At 44.4% G+C, this 20966-nt stretch overlaps 1 protein-coding gene across 2 annotated transcripts; it reads right to left on the bottom strand.

Moving 5' to 3' along the window:
- Window positions 1-226: 226 nt before the first annotated feature.
- Window positions 227-6251, bottom strand: mycn (MYCN proto-oncogene, bHLH transcription factor). Of its 2 annotated transcripts, none has more exons than XM_087176304.1 (3): window positions 5860-6251; window positions 4782-5421; window positions 227-2364 (listed from the first exon to the last, which is right to left on the bottom strand). In XM_087176304.1, the coding sequence occupies exons 1-3, from the start codon at window positions 5947-5949 to the stop codon at window positions 1595-1597; spliced, it is 1500 nt and encodes a 499-aa protein (XP_087032430.1). In that variant the 5' UTR covers window positions 5950-6251; the 3' UTR covers window positions 227-1594. The 2 variants fall into 2 exon arrangements, with proteins under 2 accessions (XP_087032430.1, XP_023270919.1); XM_023415151.2 differs by having other exon boundaries at window positions 227-2367; window positions 5860-6208.
- Window positions 6252-20966: the final 14715 nt, after the last annotated feature.

Genomic DNA, 20966 nt, shown 5'->3' with positions numbered 1-20966 from the left:
GGTGGGTGTGAGAGGCTATAGAGGGGGAGGTAGCCGCAGGGTGCTGAGACAGAGAGGATTCAGAAGACACTCTCTTTATTTCTTTGTCAGGATGAGTCTTTGAAAGCAGCAAAACAAATATGGAAATGTAGAGGAAAATAACCGGGGAGAGAGGCAGAGAGGAAAGGGTTAAAGGTAATGTTGATGCAGTTTTTCAGTGACAACAAAAGATCCACAAAGACAAAGGTGAGGATTTTATGATGTCTATTTATTTTTCAAAATGAGGTATTTCAAAGTGCTATGAGTTGCAGCACTAAATGTACATTTTAAAAATGAAAAAAACAAACATCTTATATCCGTTTACCCAGTTCTATGCACCCGATAGTTACAAATATAGACAAAAGAGGAAGAAAGAAAAAGGCCAGGTACATGAGGATAGAACACATTTGCTGTACAAAAGAATTATTTGAGATAGAAGAAAAAAAACAAATGACGAGATAAAGTGATATCTACCGAGAACTCATTTTCATACGAAAATATAAGTATCAAATTTAGTATGTATCAGGTTCACACTAAAAGCATAAAGGTGTGTAGAATTAGTAATATGATATAATACAAAGGAAAAGAAGAAAAAAACAATATATTGTTATTTTACAAAGTTTCATGACGCTCAAAAATCGAGGCCTTACAGTACTTTTAAAGGTATATAAACTTCCAGTCTAGTTATTGGCAGCTTCCTGACATGTATAAAAAAAAAACCAAGGACAAAAATGTATTACAAAACAAGGCAGATCTGAGTGTATTTTGTCTGTACACTATTGTTATATACAAAAGTGTCGGCTAGCAAGGTGCACAGTTACACATCCACTGACTTGGTTTGAGCACCAGTGTGAGAGGAGTGAGAGTAAGAGAACCTGTAGTGGCATTGATTTATGTGACCCATAAGGCCTCAGTCGTCATAGTCTCTTCAGTTTTGCAGTGGTGAAGGCAAAGTAAATGTGCACTGCTTCTTGTACGTGAACTCTCCAAGCAAAGTGCCCTCTAACACCTGTCCCTGTGGGAATCACCTGATTCCAGGCTGGTGTCACAGTGAGTACAAAAAAACAAAAAAAACAAAAAACAAGATACAAATAGAAATGATATAAAAACCAGAGGAAGGGAAGACCAAAAAAAAGTGTGTCCTCTCTCCTTCCTCAATCTTTTTCTCTTTTTTATCTTTCCTCGATGTGACTGGATTGAAAAAGTAAACCCTAAACATTCTTAACGTCAACAAATGTGCAAAAAAAGTGGCGGCAGTGAAAGTCCGAGCATCCCTCCAGCAACCCCCCCCCTCCCAACCCACCCCGCCTCCTCCAGGTGTGTGTCGGCATCCGAAGATGAACGTCCTCTGAGATATTGTGTTTGTGTGTGCACATGTACAACAGATATTCAGGCCTATGTGTCTGTGCTGAAGTGTAAAGGCCTATGTGTGTGTGTGTGTGTGTGTGTGTGTGTGTGTGTGTGTGTGTGTGTGTGTGTGTGTGTGTGTGTGTATCTAATTCAGACAGACTGAGTTGAGACAGGAGGGGGTCATCCAGGGTATATGTGAGTGTTTCTGTGTTGTAGCGGTTGTCTGTTAGCGAGTCCTTGCCTGCTCCAGCCTGCGCATCAGCTGCTGCCTGCGAGCCTGGAGCCTGTCCTTCTCCTGCTGGAGCCTCATCTCCTCAGTTTCCAGCGAGCTCACATACTCGGTGGCCTTCTTCAGGATCAGCACCTTCGCCGCCTTCTCGTTGTGCGCCAGCTCCGGCACGTGGTCGCGCAGCGTCAGGAAGCTGGAGCGCAGGTCGTTGCGGCGCTGTCGCTCCAGGATGTTGTGGTTACGCCGGCGCTCGCTGTCCTCTGAGTCGGAGCTGCCACGTGGGCTGCTGTCTCCGCTGGCGCTGCGCTTGCTGCGCGCCCCTGATGTGCTGGTGACTGAGCTGCAGGATGTGGAGGAAGATGAGGAGGATGAGGAGATGGTTCTGGTGGGATGTCGTGGGCCGTCTGATGTTTTCTGCTTCTTTGGAGGTGGCGCGGGATCATCGTCTGAAGCGTACGGCGAGGGGGCTGCGTAGTTGTGCTGCTGCTGGTGGACCGAGCTCCTCTTCAGGATCAGCTCTTGAGGGGCTCGGCTGACGAACCGGCTCACCACGCCGGACCCCGAGACCACTCCTCTTCCGTCTTGACTCTTGGGGTGCACGGAGATGGTGACGGTGCCTGTCGCCATGGGTGACGCCTTGTTGATTGTGGAGCGCCTCTTCTCTACCGTAACCACATCAATCTCCTCCTCTTCTTCCTCCTCATCCTCATCCTCGTCCTCCTCGTCGTCGTCGTCGTCATCGTCCTCTGCTTCATCGTCGTCTTCCTCTTCTGGGAAAAGAAAACAGAATGTGAGTGACTTAATCGCTCTGACACACAAGCATTCCCGCTATGTCCCCAATGTGTACCGGCAGGTGACAGGTATGTTCGCGAGGGTGTATATATGTGAGTGAGATCAAGAGAGAGTGTGTGTGGGAATGAGCACGTTGCTCAACACCGTTTGCATAAGCAGAAACCTCTTAATGCTTAGTGTCAGTCACTCCTCAACTAATCTACTCTGCAGGCGTTGACACGTTCAGTTTCAGTGCTGAGCAGACAGGCTGGATTTCTGCCTTTCATTCTCTCGCTCCCTCCCTCAAAACTTCTCCTAATCTCCTCTGGTGAGACGAGACGGTTTTTAGTCTGATGCCTTCAGTCTATCAGCGCAGCTCCAGTCACGCTGACGGTGTGCGATAGCAGCAGAAGCATTAGGAACTTTACCTTAACTTTGACCTCTGATGAAGTTAAAAATCTTTTTTTTTTTTTTTCTTTTTTTCTTCTTCTAGCTGAGCTCCTCATCTTAATACCTGTGCTGGAATCGAGCTGAGCAGGCTGAGCCTTAACACCGACTAGCCTTTTGAAGATGAGAGGAAGTGGCCCGTCATGAGGCAGGAGGGAGTGTGTGAGGCCCAGTTAAAATGCCTTTTGTGATAATGGCTCTCATTATCAGCTCAGGAGCATCTGAAGAGTGTGGCATTTTACAGCTTACAGTAACCCACTTCAGACACTGCAGCACCAGGATGCTGTCTCAACACACACTGTACACACACACACACACACACACACACACACACACACACACACACACACACACACAGAGAGAGGCTGGTGCTGCCATCAAAACAAAGCCTGGCACAGCTGGGTGGATGAGGGGGCGTGGCTGGCTTTTGCCACATGTGAGGCTGGGATTTAGCTTGTTTGGTGTTTCTCCTATCTGAACGGAGCAGCTCATTTATTGGGGGTTGGGAGGAATCCAAATAGGAAGAAAGCACAATCTTTGTGTGTGTGAATAAATAATAAATACAAATATTGACATTAATAATTGAAGATATTAGTCTTATTTCTATCTCCCTGCCACTGCCTTGTATCTGTACACCTGATTTTTGAAGCGGTGGGTGTCCCTTGTTCCCATGCATGAAGGATAAACCCACATTGTAGCCTTTAAAGTCTGTGTCGCTTTGATGACAAAGTAAAGAACGCGTGGATAACACAGGAGGACGCGTCTTAACGCTGCGAGCGGCGGAAGCGCATTGGAGCGGTACTGTGCGCAGGGTGGTGGGGCGGCGGGCGATCGGATCACCGCCCTTTTTTTTTTTTTCTTTTTTTTTTTTTTTTTAAGCCTCGGAGCTGGAGCGGCGCCAGGGAGACAGCTGTCGAGATGGAGCGCTTGTTCAAAGCTGTCACCCCCCGAAAAGAAGCAGCCAGGGCCCTCCTCCGTCCTCTTTTCTTCGCCGTGGAGGAGGTGTTTGGCAAGGCCGGCTGAGTCTGCCCTCTGTGCCAAGCTGGGGGCCTTTGTACTACTGTTTCACAGCGAAAACAAGCTGATAAGGACTCGTGAGTGTTTGTTTAGGGAACTCGTGGGCAGTCATAAAAGGCAGAGATGAAGTCTTAGAGCGATTAAATACACACAGCGCTCATTTCCGAATCTAAACACAACAACTTCCTATTTCATTTCTCTTAGGAGGATGGGAAACAGGACTCTGCCAATCTGCTATCCTTCTTTGTGCCATTATAGTGCAACTCCTGTTCTCTTTCCGGGGGCTAATTTTTAGTGCCGAGCTGAACTCACACTGCAGTTTGTACAGACTGTCTAAAGTAAGTGCCAGTTTCTCACCCACTGTGCGCAAATTGTCCATTAATCCATGCGTAATGAAAGCTTTCACGGCGCCGTGAACCAGACACTTTATCAGCTCGTCGCGTTATTGAACACCTTTTCATCCCCCCTCCTCCTACAACCTGGTACTAGTGCAGTTAGTGTGTGTATGTGTGTGTGTGTGTGTGTGTGTGGTATCTTTTTGTTTGGCTCAGATGTCAACTGAGTTCAGTAAGGCACACAATTCCCCATTTTACTGCCATCTGCCGGATGAAGAGCCTTCTGATTACATAAACCTCGTTCACTGTGTCACTACTATACACTGTGTGTGTGTGTGTGTGTGTGTGTGTGTGTGTCTGTGTGTGTCTGTGTGTGTGTGTATCTGTGTGTCTGTGTGTGTGTGGAATGTAACGAGGTAATCCGATTCTGGGCCAGTCATATGAACAAGCTCCAGTCACACCAATTAGGTAGGCGACTGGGCTTATAACAACAATGATAATAATAATGATAGTGTGATATTTCAGTGTCGGAGGTTTTCTTTTCATCAGATTTTCTTTAAATAAAAACAGAAACAAAGGCTTTTAGCGCTTCAGCTTCAGATTCAGATTCTTACCGGAGTCACTGGAAGCGCTCCCGTGGTTTGTGGATGTGTTAACGTTCCCGGATGAGTCTCTGCTGCCGTTCTTCTTGTTGACCGGGAAGGGGAACACTACCGTGGGGTCCACACACTCTGAAACCGAGCTGCGGCTCACCGCCTCCGGCGTCTTGACACACACGTTCCTGCCGCCCGCCGTGGCCGTGGAAATAGCCTTGCCGAGTTTCTCCGTGACCACCCGCTCCAGCTTTTCCCTGGCGGAGAAGCCACTCCACATACAGTCCTGGATAATGATGCTGTTGGGGTTAGTATCCAAAGCGGAGCCGAACAGGTCCCCATCGTCGGACGCCCCCCAGATATCATCCTCTGGCAGGAGCAGCAGCTCGGAAGCCCAGTCCAGAGGGTCCCCTAAGCCGAAGCTCAGAGGGTCTGTTTCCGGGGAGGCAGTCGCTGGCTCCCCCGGTAGCGCAGCTCGGCTCGGGGAGAGGGGAGGAGTGGGCAACAACTCGAATTTCTTCCAGATGTCCTCCCCCGGTGGCGCAGAGTCGGGACCACAGAAGTAGAAGTCCTCATCCGGATAGAAACACGGTTGTAAGGAGTCAAACTCCAAATCGGAGTTTTTACTTATGATCGGCATTCTATCCCACAATCGAAAAACCTGTAAAGGAACAAAAGATACTTTAGTCTCCAATGTGGAAGAGCGTCTCTTCCCCATTCCCCTCTCTTCTCTATCACACCTGAAAACTGCGCTGCAGAAAGAGCGTGAGTCAAAGCCCACACACAGACACACAGTCTGCTCCACTAAATTCCACACTCACTCCTCTTGTGGGGTTTAAAAAACCGCACAAATCTCACAGGAGAATGTGCGTAAATGTGACCGTGACGCACAAACTCTGCTAAAAGGACGCATCGGCTCACCACACGCCAAACACGCCAGGAAATGTGATTAGGACGCAGAAAAAAAGCATGTTCACAGAAAAATAATAAATGGAATAACAACAATCAAATCTGCTGGAGACAACGTTTTGCGTGGAAAAATGTAAGGAAAGTAATAACACGTTTCCATATTTAACCGCAGGAATGAGAAGATGCTCACCTCGTCCTGACTTGGGATGATATGATGTGCGAACCAATTTTTCTCGTCTCTTGCAGTCAGTAATACAGACACCAGATTTGGAGCAGTCATCTACTTTGGGAGCACAGACAGTCCTCTGACACACATTGTGGCTGGCTGCAGAGTGTTATACACTCAGCTCTGAGGGAGGAAAACAGACTCCTCCCTACAGACCGAGGGAGGGAGGAGTGGTACAGACGGGCTATGGGGTTTGATGCGGCGCGGGAGACAGGCTGGCTGCGAGCTCTCTTTCAAGGTGAATCGAGAAAATAGCCTAAACACTCCAAGAAAGAACGAAAGCAAGGAGAAGAAGAAGAAGAAAAAAATGGTGGTTAAAAAAAATTAAAAAAAAAACGTGAAGGAAAGGGAGAAAGAGGGAAACAACGAAAGGAAAAGAAAGTAGGAAAGGAGGAATATGTATTATTGATAGCCTCAGGCCAACTGTCTTTTCTCTCCCCCTCCTTCCATCTCTCCACTGGGATGTCAAACCCGGGATCAGCTATGAACCAGTCGAAGGAGCCCAGGAGCTGTTAGTGATTTGATGTCTTGCTCAGGTTGCTCAAGGGCACTGCAGCAGGCTGGATGCTGCTGCTGGCTAGTGTTTTTAAACCATCAACAGATCTACAGACAAACATGACACTCAAATATACATTTGCTTATCAAGATAATAATAAACAAAAATGATGATGCTTGAAATCACAGTCTCTGACGCTTAATGAGTTCAAATATTATGAAGTCATAATGTTTTTTTGGTAAAATAATAAAAAAAATATCATAATACAGTTGTATACATGTATAAATGGAATTTGTGAATTGATCATCACTGATCAATGCACTTTCTTATGTGAGTGTGGAGATATGCTCCTATACACATGAAACCCTCCTGCCCTGCTCCCGCTCCCCTGTAGAGCTCTGAATATCATTTTCTCTTTTGTCTGAGGGCCAGTAGAAGCAGCATCCCAGGATGGCAGGTTCACTGCGCCCTCACACGGACACACGAGGAACAGCAGCAGACACAAGCGCACCAACAACAACCACTGAGCGAGCGAGCGAACGACCCAGACAGACAAAGACAAAAACAAAACAAACAAAAAAAAAACAGTGGGATTTTATTTTTCTTCCCCATCCGAAATGAAAGGGGGGGGGGGGGGGGAAAAAAAAATGCCACTTGGAAAAAAAAATAACAAACTCCTCTTCGGCTATAAGGAGCAGCATTTCCTCAGACAATAGGCAGCGGAGGACCGAGCAGTTTTCAGCTGTCTCCGGAATAAGACAGGATCATGAGAGGAGCGTGTTACGTAACCGCAAGCGGTGGTTGTAGCCTGGAGTCATTCCCATTCCCTTTTCTAATGACAGCTTAGGAGGAATGGCGCATCTGTAATTATGCGCACAGGCGCGCGCACACACCCACACACACACACACACACACACACACACACACACACACACACACACTGTCCTCCTCCCCCTGATATTGACTTATTCAGGGAAAACGTTTACAAAATGGATTCCAGTTGAACGCCAGCTGTGAGCAGGGAAGATGACAGTGTCCAGTTATTTCCAGCCAAACAATGGCAGATGATAAAAGCAGCTATTATTATATTTAAGATGCACCTGCAGGAAAAATGATAATAGACTCATTTCATTTCTTTGTTGGCTTATTTCAACACTTGACAAAATCCATTCACCTATGACGATTTCGTTTATAAAGTGAGTAAATTCAGGAACACAAGACTGAGTAACAAAACTACTTAATACCTCAAACATTCTTTTAGTGTAGAAATATTGGGATTTTTTTTTTGAAGTCTTGGTGGGGGTTGAGTTCAAACAACTATGACCAGCGAAAAGTGAGAATGTGCAGCTGTTTTTGTCCACAGAGTAGGAATAACAGGGAGTTTCCTGGGACTTTCAAGCCAGCTCCCAGGAACTGCGGAGATGGTTTGGGAGTCAGAAACTCCCCACAGGCTCTTGTCCGTCCGCTCTTTTGCTTTTTTTTTTTTTTTTTTTAAATGTACTGTTCAGCTCTGACCCTCCAGCAGCAGCAGCAGCAGCAGCAGCAGCTTCCTCTGCTGTGAAACAGGGCAGAGAGTGGGAGTGAGAACAGAAGGGAAAGTTGTTGTTTTTTTTTGTCCAGTGCAGATTGGGTGAGGACAGGAAACTGTGTACTGCTTCTTGTTTTCTAGAGTTAACACTGGAGAAAATAAGCAGATGGATTGTGTGTGTGTGTGTGTGTGTGTGTGTGGGGGGGGGGGGGTTGTCTTTATGCTGTTGGAGAGTGTCTTGGCATAGAGAGAGAAAGACACTGATGGATGCGATTCACGTTCACTCACTGATTTGCGCTGAAATTGCCCAGATGTTGGTGTGTGATCATTGTATCTGGTTATTGTTGATTTGCATTCATATCAAGTCAGACTCTTCCATCTTCCTACACCCACACACACACGCATGAAAAACACACACTCCCTAGTTGTCTACAGCTAATTAGATCTGTATTATTATTGCTCTCTATATGTAGCTAATGAAACTGTCCCTCATGAAGACATTAAGACCCCCTGCCCTCAATGTGACAACCTGTGGATGAATAAAGTCCATGAAAATAGACAGAGACATACAGATTTAAAAAAGAAAAAAAGAAAAAGCAGACTTGTCAGAGGAAGAAGAACGCTGGCGTCTTTGCCTGTTGTTTTTATGACAGTTATGGCATGCCCGCTCTCCCTCCCACCATTCACCACTGGACCGGGACATGGATGGTTAAGCAATTAGGCCAGTTTTGATAAAAGATTCATAAGTCACCCCAGTGGATAGTGCAAAGACAAGCATTTTGTGAGTAAAATCTGCTGCGGTAACATCGGGACTGACTGTGTTCAGGTCGGAGAGCGTGCACATCACATCAGTAATTGAATTGCATATTGCAGCTGTGTGTGTGTGTGTGTGTGTGTGTGTGTGTGTGTGTGTGTGTGTGTGTGTGTGTGTGTGTGTGTGTAGGTTCTTACTGATGCTATAGTTTGGTCATAGCTGACCTGAATAAGCAACAGCAGGTGTGTACAGTCATCACGTCACCTCAGTGAGAGCACATCATCAATTTCCCCTACGCGATAAATGAAGTATCTATCTATCTATCTATCTATCTATCTATCTATCTATCTATCTATCTATCTTGCCTCACACTGTCTTCCAGGCTTCTCTGTTTGTGGTATGAAAACAGATGCATACTCTATTAAATAGCAAATACAGTTGTATTGAAGCTCTGTATTGTGCTGTGATTCATCTGGGCAGCTTTTTTTGCTTTGGTGACCCGAGTGGAGAAAAAACAAAACTATTAATCCTGCAGCAGCACCACATGTAAGTGTGTTTACAGTGTGTAAGTGAATTTATACCTCTGCCAAGGAGGTCATGTTTTCACCCGTGTCTGTCTGTTTGTTTATTTGTCAGCTGGATTATGCTGAAGAGTGCTGAACTGATTTGCGCCAAAGTGGGTGGAGGGATGGGTCCAGAGCTGGGGGAGAAACTATTCAATTTTGCTGTGGATCCGGTTAAAGGGGCAGATCCAGGAATTTATTTATCACTTTCCTTAAGATTTTAGTCATTTTCTCAGGAAATGATGTATGGATCTCGACAGAGATCAGACATCTTCATGGTGCTGAGATCTTGGACTTTGTAGAATTCGGTGGGAATGTTTGGCCCTTGTGGATGCGCTCTACTGAGTGTCATCTAGTTAAGTGTTTAGAAGCTGTTCCATCCATTTAGGAAGTACTCTTCTCCAGAGTAACTAGACTTAATGCAGCAGCAGAACTATTTTAAATTTTCAAATTTAGTTTCTCAGACATGAACTTGACTTCTTATATTACATAACAAATGAAGAACTTTGTCTTCTGTCCCAAGCTTTGCAAATAAAACCTGCCACTGCCATTATATATATGATTCAAAATTTATGATGCTGTGATAATATACTATATGTTAAAGAAGAATCTTGTGTTTTCATGTAGTCAGAAACTATATGCAACACGTTTTGTTTTTTTTTCAATTACTGGGTAAAAGCTTTTCCATAATTCTGGTATTTCCACATGTATTTTCAAGTGCTTGAATAATCCAGGTCTATTTAGAACAAGCAAGGGTCAAACATTTTCATTTTCATAACTATAAATCCAGCACCTTCATACGTGATCCGATTCCGCACGTGAACCTGTAAAAGACAACATCAGCCTGTGACCCAGCTCACAGTCTCCTATGGGAGCTCAGAGCGCTCTGCACAGCGCACACTCGGCCTGCATAAAGCATTAAGTGTCCTCTTCTTTAATCATGTCGAGTCAGATTCCACAGTGGCATCTTCCCCTCAAACAAACCAACTCCAACAAGAGGCCGTGTTTGTCCACGATCCACGTAATTACATTTCAGCTCCAGCGAAACCCTCCAACCCCAAGTAGTTGGGAGCCGATACCCCCCCACCCCTTCCTCACTGCTTTCACCTTCACCTCACCCCCAAACTAAAACAGACGCAGAGAGCAACTTATCATTAGCGTCAGTCCGGCTTTTACACATATTTTTTTTACATAGTCTTTTTTTTTTTTCTTTTGAGCTCTCACCATTTGCATGATGCATGTAACTCTGTCTACAGTGTTTATCCTCTCAGTTATTAAAATATTTCCAAAAGTAACTTAGTATATAGTTTTCTGGGATTGGCCTTGCCACAAATTTCACTTATAATTTTTATAACATCGGGTGGGATGCCTGGATGTTGTAGTCGATTCTCTTTTTGATTTACTGTCTTGCTCAGTAGCTCTCTTCTAAAGTTAGACGGTGATATCTGTTTTGAATCACGCTCTTACTGTGCAGAATCTGACTATGCATGAGCCTCAGCTGATGATTCAGGTAAAAAGAAGCTCTTTATTTTGAAGAGATGACCTCATCTAGATTTTGCAAGAGACTGAGCCATGTAGAGAAAAGCAGGAGCGAGTTGCAACAAAGCCCTGAGGAATTTGCTTGAGATCTTATTAGCAATTCCTCAGCGAACACAACCCCAGCAAAAAAACACTTTTTTTTTCAATGATTATAAAGTGATTTCGAATATAAACCGATATGACAAATATGCCCAGAAAGAAAAAGTTTGTTTTCCCACGTCTATTTTTGGGGGACATTTTCCCATCAAGTCTATTTCAGGAAGCGTAAACTTGTCGAGGAAGAATTTTGGCCTTTTGATATTGGATTTTGAGAGTGCCAGAAGTGTGCCTATGTGAATCAAGTCGGGGTCTGTCTTGTTAGATCTTGCCCTCAAACTGTGTCTTAAGTAAGCCTGCAGGTCTACCTGTAGCTACAATTAAACCTGCGCATCAGATGATTCATGGAGCATATAAACATCACTTTTTCCACTTGAGTAATGCTTCTGAATGTTACCGCCAGGATCTCTGGTGCAATCCATTCCACCCAGGTTAATCCTTCCTTTGTCACAATAGCAAATGTGTTTGAAGACAGTTGAAGACGGATATTAAAGCACATTCCTCTCAGGAAATACGCCTTCATATTATGAAAGTAACAGAATCTATCACAGTAATGCACGTCCCATTTGGCAGCAAAAGCTAATTTATATGGATATATTTCATCAGTTAGAATATTAAGCAAAGCCGCTGCATCGTCAGAGCCTCATGTAAATATGGGTTTGCCTTAGCTGGTGGCGTTGGGGGTTGCCGTTAAGGAAGTACCAGATATATTAACGGGAAGACATGCAGTTACCTACCAGTGGACCAGGTGAAGAATGCGTTAAGAGATTTCATGCAGACGGAAAACAGGCATCCAGTCTGTGTGGGAGCTTTTTTCAGAGATGGAAAGTGATATGCGCGTCTACGTTTTCTCAGCGTTTCCCTGAAGTGAAAGTACAGATAAGAAACTGGTAACTATTATCCAGACAATAAACAGGAATTCGATTTTTTTTCTTTTTTCTTTTCACAGATTTCTTTGTAGAGTGCTATATTAATGATTTTTGTTTATTTATTCATTGGATTGACCAGTTTCAGCCATCACCAGTTCCCATTAGAGCATAAAATGGGAGGTAATTGTGCATCACTGTTGTTGCATGGATCACATTACCAGTTATGGATCAAGCCATGAACATGAATCAATGAGCTTGGCCCTGAAGGTTAAGATCATTAGGAGGCCTGACGATCAACTGGAAATCAATATTAGTGATAGATTAACAGCATGGGCGCCAGCAACATGATCCAGTTGGTTTGATCTCATTGGCCCATTTCACAAAAGAAACAGAAAACTCCTCCACCAGCTGGTCCACAGTCAGTTGGACACTGTATCACAATGAAATATGCACCCCTGGGTTCTTTTCCCCACCCACTTTAAAAAAAAAAAAAAAAAAAACCTCTCCTAACCCACCCTGGGAGAAACGTTTACACGACTGTTTAAAGTGTCACACGTAAATTTTAGTTCTGCCCTGACAGCTTTACAGGCCTATTGTTGCTCTTTGTAAAAAAAAAAAAAAGAAAAAAAATGGAGGCTTTGGTGAGTTTGCTGGGTTGTGAATCAGGGGAAGGAAGCCTTATTTTACTGATGCTGGCGTGGGGGGTCAGTTTCACAGACAGCAGAGCCAAAACCTGTTAAATAAACACTGTTCTAAAAAGCTCCTAATAAGACTTGAATCATCCATCCAACCGTCCATCCATCCTACACTCAGTCAACATATTCACAGCTCTTCGTGAGAGAGTGTTGGCCCTATTTTTTGTGATATGAAGGTGAATATGCATTTTTATCAAATTTCTGCAACAAGGTCCCATATTTTACACTTTTCCTGTGTTTAATGTGAGGTTTTGATATCCATAAGAAGATATATTTGTGGTGTTATGTACCGAAAACCATCTCAGTGCAATTTTACATCTCCTCTCTCAGGCTTTTCTGTGGTGTTTTAGCAAGAACAGGTTGGTGAGCCAATTAGAAGAGAGGGTCTGAGCCTCTCTTATTATTATATTGTATAGCAGATTTCATGGAAACGCTCAGAGAAACCACATCATGCACAGCTTGATGGTGGGTCCAGATAGGCTAGGCTTGGGGCATGGCTGAAAACTGACTGCTTCGTTGTGACATCACAAAGTGCATTTCTCCATTTACCGATCGCTTTGATACTTTCACAGTATTAATATAGAACCTAGACCTACTTTATAATTAAAAAATACATTGAAATCTCATGTTATACACCACTGGACCTTTAAGATGGTCATTTAAGATGCTTTCACAAGCCTGCACACTGTTGTTTTTGTGCCCGCTGTATTGGATATGGTTCAATTTGCAGTCAGTGACTAACTGGTTGACATAGTGGAGCATTTAGCAGCTAAATCCAGCTACAATAAAGCTTATTCATCAGGTGGCCGGAAGGACAACTCCAAATGAATGATAATGTTGCTTTATGTCGGATGTGTGAATAAGCAACTGTTTGTTTTTTGTATTGCAGATCAAGTCATTTACATTAAGTTTAGGGTAGTTTTGGATATGGTTAAGGCTTTGGTTGTGGTTTCTGTGCATGTCCAACAAATAAAACTTTCCCTCTTAAATAAATGTAAAGACTCTCTCTGTACATCCGGTTATTTCAAGACAGGCTCCTTGTATATGCTAACAGATGCTGTGTTGCACGAGTGTTATAAGTGACACATCCGTTTCATGCCTGTGCAGGTGACCTCCCCTGACTGGTTAGTGCAGCTGTTGCTCAGTTTTGATAGCGGGTCTGATAACAGCTTGCACATAATGCGTCTTGTATAATCATAACAGCCCGACGAGCGGCTCGAGATAGAGAGCTGATGTGGGTTTGAGGGGAAGAAAAGGAGCGAGATAGCGTTCCGCTAAGTGACTTGTTTATTGTGATGAACACTGATGGAGACCGTGATACCCCAAGTCTTTGTTTGGATTTGTCTTCACCCCTCACACACACCCACACAGAGCTCGTGAGGACACATGCGAGTACTGTATGTTTCCTTAACACCACCCTCACGTGTAAGAGCAGGCATTTAAGTCTTTCACTTCCTCTGACTTTTATCTACATATGTTCATATACACATAACCCACTGAACCAAACAAGCCCTTGGCCCTAGTGAACCCTGCAAAACCCTCCTGGAGGTCAATGAGCTCTTTTTAGCACACCCCCTACCTCCTCCTTCCTCTGCCCATCTTTATCTCCCTGCATTTGTTTTGATCCTCAGGGGTCATTAGCCAGACTAAATGTTTGTCTGCTCACAAAGGGAGATGGTTAATATGTTTCAACGCATCCATTTGTCCGCTCTGTTGTCTCTGGCTGCGTGTCGTGTGAAAGGGGAGATCAGTGTCTCAACTGGCATTTCAGGACTTACAAGCATTTCAGCACCTCCGGCAGGAGAGATCTTCAGTGCGTCTTTGTGTGTATGTGTTAACTTGTGTGCATTTGTGTGTGCATGTATGTGTGTATGTGTGTGTCTGTGTGTGTCTAAATACATTCCTCCTCTAGGGTTGGGTTCCCAGCCTGCTGGTCGATATATCACCCCTGACATCATCAATGTGCAGTTTGGAGGAGAAAGAAAATGGAAAGGTTTCACTTCCTGCAAACATGCTCTGTCCTGTCAGTCGGCTCCAGTCAGATTAGCATGATTTATGAGAATTAGGAATGGGCTGAGGAGAGGAGAAGAGAGGACAAGTAAGGAGAAGTTCATTCCGTCCTGCAACAATAATTATTTTCTTGCTGGGCGAGAAGGAGGAAACCAAGGCCATAAATTTGAGGTGAATGTTTGTGTTGACAGGAAGTGGTGTCGTTGGCAGCGTTTTAATGATATCACTGGTGGTTTGCTGAACCCCGGCCTTAAAACAGGAAGTCAGCAGTCCAGAGAAATGGCCGTCCTAACAGCGTTTAGCTATCACTGGGCAAAGGATCCATTTGTCTCTGTGATGAGTGATTCTTTCCTCCTGTGTCGGACCCTCCTGTGGTATTCAGAGCACCAGGTTCCGCTCATAATTTTAGCCCTCATGATGTGTCACATCTGTTGACACTGCATACGTGACCCGAATTTCTTTGTGTGGTGTGTGTTTGTGTGTGTGTGTATATATGTATATTTATATATATATATGTGTGTGTGTGCATGTTTGTGCTGTGTAGATTTATGTGAGAAGGAGCAGCTGTACAGTTGTAGTGGTCAGTGGTGGAAGATGTACTCAGATCTTTGACTTAAAGTAAAAGTAGCAATACCACAGTGTAGAAGTACTCTGTTACAAGTCCTGCATTCAAGTTATCGCATAAAAAAATACTTTTAATACAAAAAATACAGGTATTAGAGTAGAGTGTTAGAAATACTAATAGTTGAAGAAGTAATTTTGAAGTTGAAACTCTATTCAGGTGCCCAGCAAGGATACAATCAAAATATCATACACTTATATTACTGACTACATGGAGGGTCCCAACTGCCTAATTTGTCTTTGTTCAGTTGACTTTTATTCTACATCTCTCTCTTGCTTCAATTCACTTCATAAAATGCATATGTAAAAGTACCAAACATGTTACACAGTTTTTAATAAGGAAGAAAGCTAATAAAGAAATAATAAAGATTAAAAAAAGATGTACGGATGAGATGCACAGTACATGTTAGTTAAAATGGTAGCAAATAAATATAGTAATGAACTGTGCTACATATGATTATTAAAACATAGAGCTTATTACACTGCCATGGAAGGTTGCTGTTAATCTGCACATCCGCCTTTGTGCGCGGAGTTGTTACATTGCATAGGAATGTTGTATAATAGCATGTTGTGTAATAGATATTTTCACATGTCATGATTAATTAATGAAGGCTCAAATCCATTTAGCTGCTTCAGTTTCAGGGTCCTAGTGTTGTTCATGCCGCCTCACTGTCACGGCTTAGTGGGACAGTTAAGTGGAACGGAGCTGTTGTTAATGTCATCAGTGAAACTTGCGGTCTTTCCGCTATGACAAGTTAAAATGTGTTCCGTGAAAAAACGGCTGGCCACGCCGCCTTATGGAGTTATGAGTGTGTGTGTGTGCGCGCGCACGCTTCCAGTCTCACCCCTCGTTATTTGATTAGGTATATACAGTAATCCGTATGTTGTGAAATGTCGTTTGCTCTTTATGCAGCATGAGGAGAGTAAACGGGCCAACGCGATGAAGTCATGAAACCATACCATGCAGACATTTAACACATGACCAAAAAAAAAAAATAGGAGGTTGTTTGCATGATTACCTGAATTAATGTGTTGTGTCTAATGTATGTAATAAAATAGGACGTTAATGTGTGTGGTTAATCCCTTCAAAGGATCAGCAGCACATACCAATGCATGTTCACAGTATGGAACATACGTGTGTGTGTGTGTGTGTGTGTGTGTGTGTGTGTGTCTGTGTTTAAACTCCTCGTTGTTAAAAGGCAGTTACGTCCTAATGAGATGTAAATGACTACAGGAGGTGGTCTCCCACTCACTCAATGGGACGCCTCTCCACCTTTGAAGTCCTGATTTTGGGGGTCCGGGGGGTTGTCATAGTGATGCTCCCTCGTCCCTCTGACCTTCTCTGGGGCTTTGATTGGAGTATTGACAGGCATGTTGCAGCCTCCTTCTCTTTCTCCTCTTCGCCTCCTCCCCCTCCTCCCTCCCTCTCTCCCTCCCTCCCACATCGTTTTCCCTTGAGCTTTCTCTCAAGAAAGCTCTAAGAAATCGGACAGCCTGCCACATCAAGTACCACAGCGGAAAAGTATTGTTCCAAGCAAGAAATGCCAAGTCCCAATAGTGTCAAATTCTTAGAATAGAACAGATTTCCTCTGTGAAAGCTTATGCAAAGCACTTTATATTTAGCTGCTTTTGTTTTGAAGGTGTGTTTTGATGTTTTTGGAGGTCAGACTGAAAGCCGGGGATATAAATAACTGATGCGAGGTACATGAGCAGAAGAGTAGTTAGTATGTAGCTCACAGTTGCACATCCGTCTGTGTGCGTGCACTTAGTGACTTTGATTTTCGCCACAAAAGGACAGTCGGCGGTGTCGAAGGGAGAAGAGCAGTGGGCATCGGGTTCAGACTGACCACCAACAAGGTAATCTGCCAGACAGACCATGCCGCTCCATCTGTTCAGTCTCTGTGTGTGTATGAATTAGTGTCTGTGGCAATCACAGACGTGTCACCTTCCTGCGTCTGAACCTGAAATCGCCCATCTCGTCGCAAGACACGTTGATAACACGCACAAGTGGTGAAAAAAAAGAAAAGAAAAAAGAGAGGTGGAGAAGTGCAAGAGATTTATGAGAAAAATAAGGAACGGGGAGAACAATACTGTGACCACAGGGACACAGTGTTCCTGCAGCCACCCATGGCCCAGCAGATCTTGTCCTGTCTTGTCATCATTGATCATGCTTAGCTGTCAATTGATGTGAATCTGTTAGAATGGAAGGTCTTTGTGAGATGAATTCCTGACAGGCACCAGTAGCCTACAGGCCTGTGACCTTTGTCCCCTCCGCAAGGTCAACACCCCCCACCCCCAGAAAAAGAAAAAAAAAGTTACTTGACAAACACCCCCCCCTCCCCAGGCCTCAATCATGTGGTCCTCTAATAAATTAAGCTGCATCTTACATTCTTCTGGTGTGAGGTCACACTAATGTTTCCTCCGGGGGTTTCTCTCTTGAATGACTGCTGCGCGCTTCCTCCTCATCATCATCATCATCATGCCGAAATGTCCGTGCCCCTCGCTTTTTAGTATGAGCATTTGGTATTTGATTAACAAGCTTTGATTTATTGTTCTGCCCGCCCGCCATGTCATAAATAGGGAGGGTGTATCCAACAGGGTCTGTAACTTCAGCAGGTGTAATGCAGGTGCCGCATTGGTCATGTGCAAAACTTCAACTGCAATTATGTGGATAATTTTGTGTATAATATGAATGCCTTTGAGAAAACTTGTTTGTGCCATTTGTATGATTCACTGCATCTTAGCCTCTGGAGTTCTGTATATGATCAGATCGTTTTAAAATGTTGGGAATTAATCCTTGGTTTTTGTAGAATTGTCCGATATCCGTGTTCTTGTCTGGCGATCGGGTTAGAAAAATACACACAAACTCATCAGTGTCCCCTTTTCCTTTCGCTTTCCACTGCTGTATGGGCGTCACGAGTCGAGACAGTGTTGAAGGTGACTGTGATTACACAGTGTGGCGCTTAGGTGGGAGGGTTTGTGACTGGACAAATGTGAAACAGGGCGTTGCAGAAAAAGAACGTGTTCAGCAAACTCTCCCTGGGTAAATACAGCTTAACAAGACTCGTTCCACCTCCTTGGTTTGCTGTTGTGTCTGTCAGAGAAAAAAAAAAGCACCATAAAATTTACCTCATTAGGGTGCCAGGAGTGAGTTGTTGTCTGAGTGCCATTGACAAAGAGGCCTGATAGGGCTGTACCTCAGTAACGCCATAATATTCTGCAAACAGATGAGGTCAGTCGGACTATAATGTGCAGCTTTAGAAAGCGTTGCCAGGAATGAAAAACATGTACTTGGAAAAGAGCACTGATAAGAAGTATCCCAGACAAACCCTTTCAGCCTCAGTACCCCTGACTGCAAAGTAATGTAAAGTAACATGCAATAAATTCTAACGTCCTTGAACATTTCATTGCCATTCGCCCTGACCATGCAAGCTCACGTCCTCTGAGCAGACCTCTGTGTGTGTGTGTGTGTGTGTGTGTGTGGGTCCCATATGATTTACATAAGGCCGGAGAGACCCATAATCACACTTTGTAATCGCTGTGCTAAATTTAACATGGGGGATAAGAGGAAATCAGGCCCAAATCAAAGGCTTTGTTATCTGCTCAGTGCTTATGATGTAGATTATGAAACAGCACGGTGATCTGATAAACATATGGGCAAGGAGCAGGGCGAAAACATCTGCACGCCTGCTGGCCACACAGTAGCAAGGAAAACTTTATCCCATTGCCAGCCTTTAATGAAAAAGAGGAAGTCGGCTGAAAAGGGAAATGCAGACACGAAATTAGCCTGTGTGAGTGTGTGTGTGAGTTTCTAGTAAACCTCTTGGCTATGACTCGCTTGGCAACGGGATGAGGAAACAGTCCCTGAGTTACCTCGGGGACCGACTGTGTGCTTGAGTGGAGGAAAGAAAGGAGGAGGGGGTGGGGGGGTTGGTTGCTGGGGGTTTGGGTGAAGGGGTGGGTGGTGAGGACTTGGATGGAGGGAGAACAGGAAGAGAGATCGCCTATGGCAACCGGGACTTCCTGTCAGATCCAGGTCAGTAAGTTGCAGCGTGACACTAGGGGGGGAAATGGTCTGTAATCGCAATAATCAACGTGATTAGCGTGAGCAAGCTGCAGCCCCAGACCTCAGTCTGCCACCCAGGCTGCTGCTGGCCTGCGAGCACCCTCAGCGACGCTGCATGGGAACGGTAGAGGTGGGAGTAGAGGAGACTCGTACAGAAAGTCGATGCTCTGAAAGTTGAGGGAGAAAAACAGTAAGAGAGAAGACTGTGGCTAAGGAGGAGCAGAGATCAATTTTAGTCCACAAGTTCAAAATTTGTGACCTTGTGTAGAATATTTAAATATTTGAATTGTGGGAAAGAGAGCAACGGAGCAGTGCTGTGTCACAAACAAATAGCTCCCCCTCGGGAAACAAACTCCAGACGGTGTAAAAACAATTCCACTTTTACTGTATGTCACAGCCCCCCTTTTAGCAGCAGTAATGACTCAGTCGGATCTAATATGGATATGAACAAGGCTTCTTGGCTCTGGAGGCAAATATGAAAATGCGTTTTGGATGCGACCTCAAGGAAGGGGCGTGGCACTCGTGGTGGACACCATCTAATTCCTGCAGTTGGCAGTTTGTTGTGGTGTTAGACAGCCTGCTGATTCACTGGGTAAAAAAATATCTACAACCCACAAAGTGTAAAATGAGCAGAAGATGAATGTATGCAACGAAAAAGAATGTTTCATTATAAAATAGCAAATGGTAAAAAAAAAGAAAAAGGGGGAGTAAAGAGAATAAAGCAGCCTTACGCCCTGCAGCATCTATGTTCTAAATCCGGTCAGTGAGTGGTGATTTGTCAGTGAGTCAGCGTTCTTCAAGTATCCATCTCTTTGTGTCTAAACAGGCTGTCAGTCACCGCGCTGGCACTTCCTGTTTACCTGTCCCATTGACCTCCTCTTTGGAGAGCCACCGGTGCTGAGTGCTCCGGGCAGCCCCGAGGACAAGCACTCACACGGCCAGCTTCAAAGTTAAGGCAAAGTTTACCCAGAGTTGAGCTTCCACAGGCTGCCCTGCTGTCCACCAGGGTTTGTGTGTTCAGATAAGAAGGCTGCTTCCTGGTCCAAACATACACACACAAAGAGAAAAGAAAGACAGACGGACAGAAAGAAAGAAAAAAAAAAGAGGGGAGGGGGGCTGGGAGGCAAACTGTGAATCGTTATCACAGGTATCATTTGTTTGAGAAGTGACTCAGTGATTTGGAAAGAGAGTGATTGTGTGCGAGTTTGTTTTGGGATTTTGCTTGATGGACATTGTGCTGCCTGTGCTACTGTTTCAGTGAGATTAAATGACATGTTTTTCATTATATCTATATCCATTTTAGCTTCCACAATGTAGTCTTTTCATTTTTCAAGTATAGGGTTATGTTGGTGGTTGACTAGTTCAAGATGCTGCGAATCCCACTTGGATTCAGGCAGAAATGTTCTTGTGCACAAAAGATATTAACGTGTGTGAAAAGATGCACACATCCCATACAATTATATATCACAATTTTTCATTGAGCTTAGCCTCACTGTTTATTGTTCACTCAGTTTACATCATATCAGAACTGTAATAAAGTGACTGTGGCTCCGTCCACAGCAGCACAGCGCTCAGCCTCTGCGCAGGTACTCCACGGCTGCTTCTCCACGGCTGCTTCTCCACGGCTGCTTCTCCACGGCTGCTTCTCCAAACTGGGTGGGCGTCGTGCAGGTAATACACTGACTGTAGACAAAAACCTCACACAACCCAGCGTCAAATAAGCACAGCAATGCAAACCAAAAGATTTTCTACTGCTGCTGCTTCACATTAAAAGCATTCCCCCGGCGAAACAGAGGGTGGCTTTTATTGTAAAGCAGCCCCAGGAAATGTGGTC

The sequence above is a fragment of the Seriola lalandi genome, unplaced genomic scaffold (assembly GCF_002814215.2).
Source record: "Seriola lalandi dorsalis isolate HSWRI2012SDOR001 ecotype SW California unplaced genomic scaffold, Sedor1 jcf7180002054544, whole genome shotgun sequence".
In the NCBI taxonomy this organism is placed as follows: domain Eukaryota; kingdom Metazoa; phylum Chordata; class Actinopteri; order Carangiformes; family Carangidae; genus Seriola; species Seriola lalandi.
Note: the sequence above shows the minus strand (reverse complement) of the source record. Positions and strands in the feature narration are given on the sequence as shown.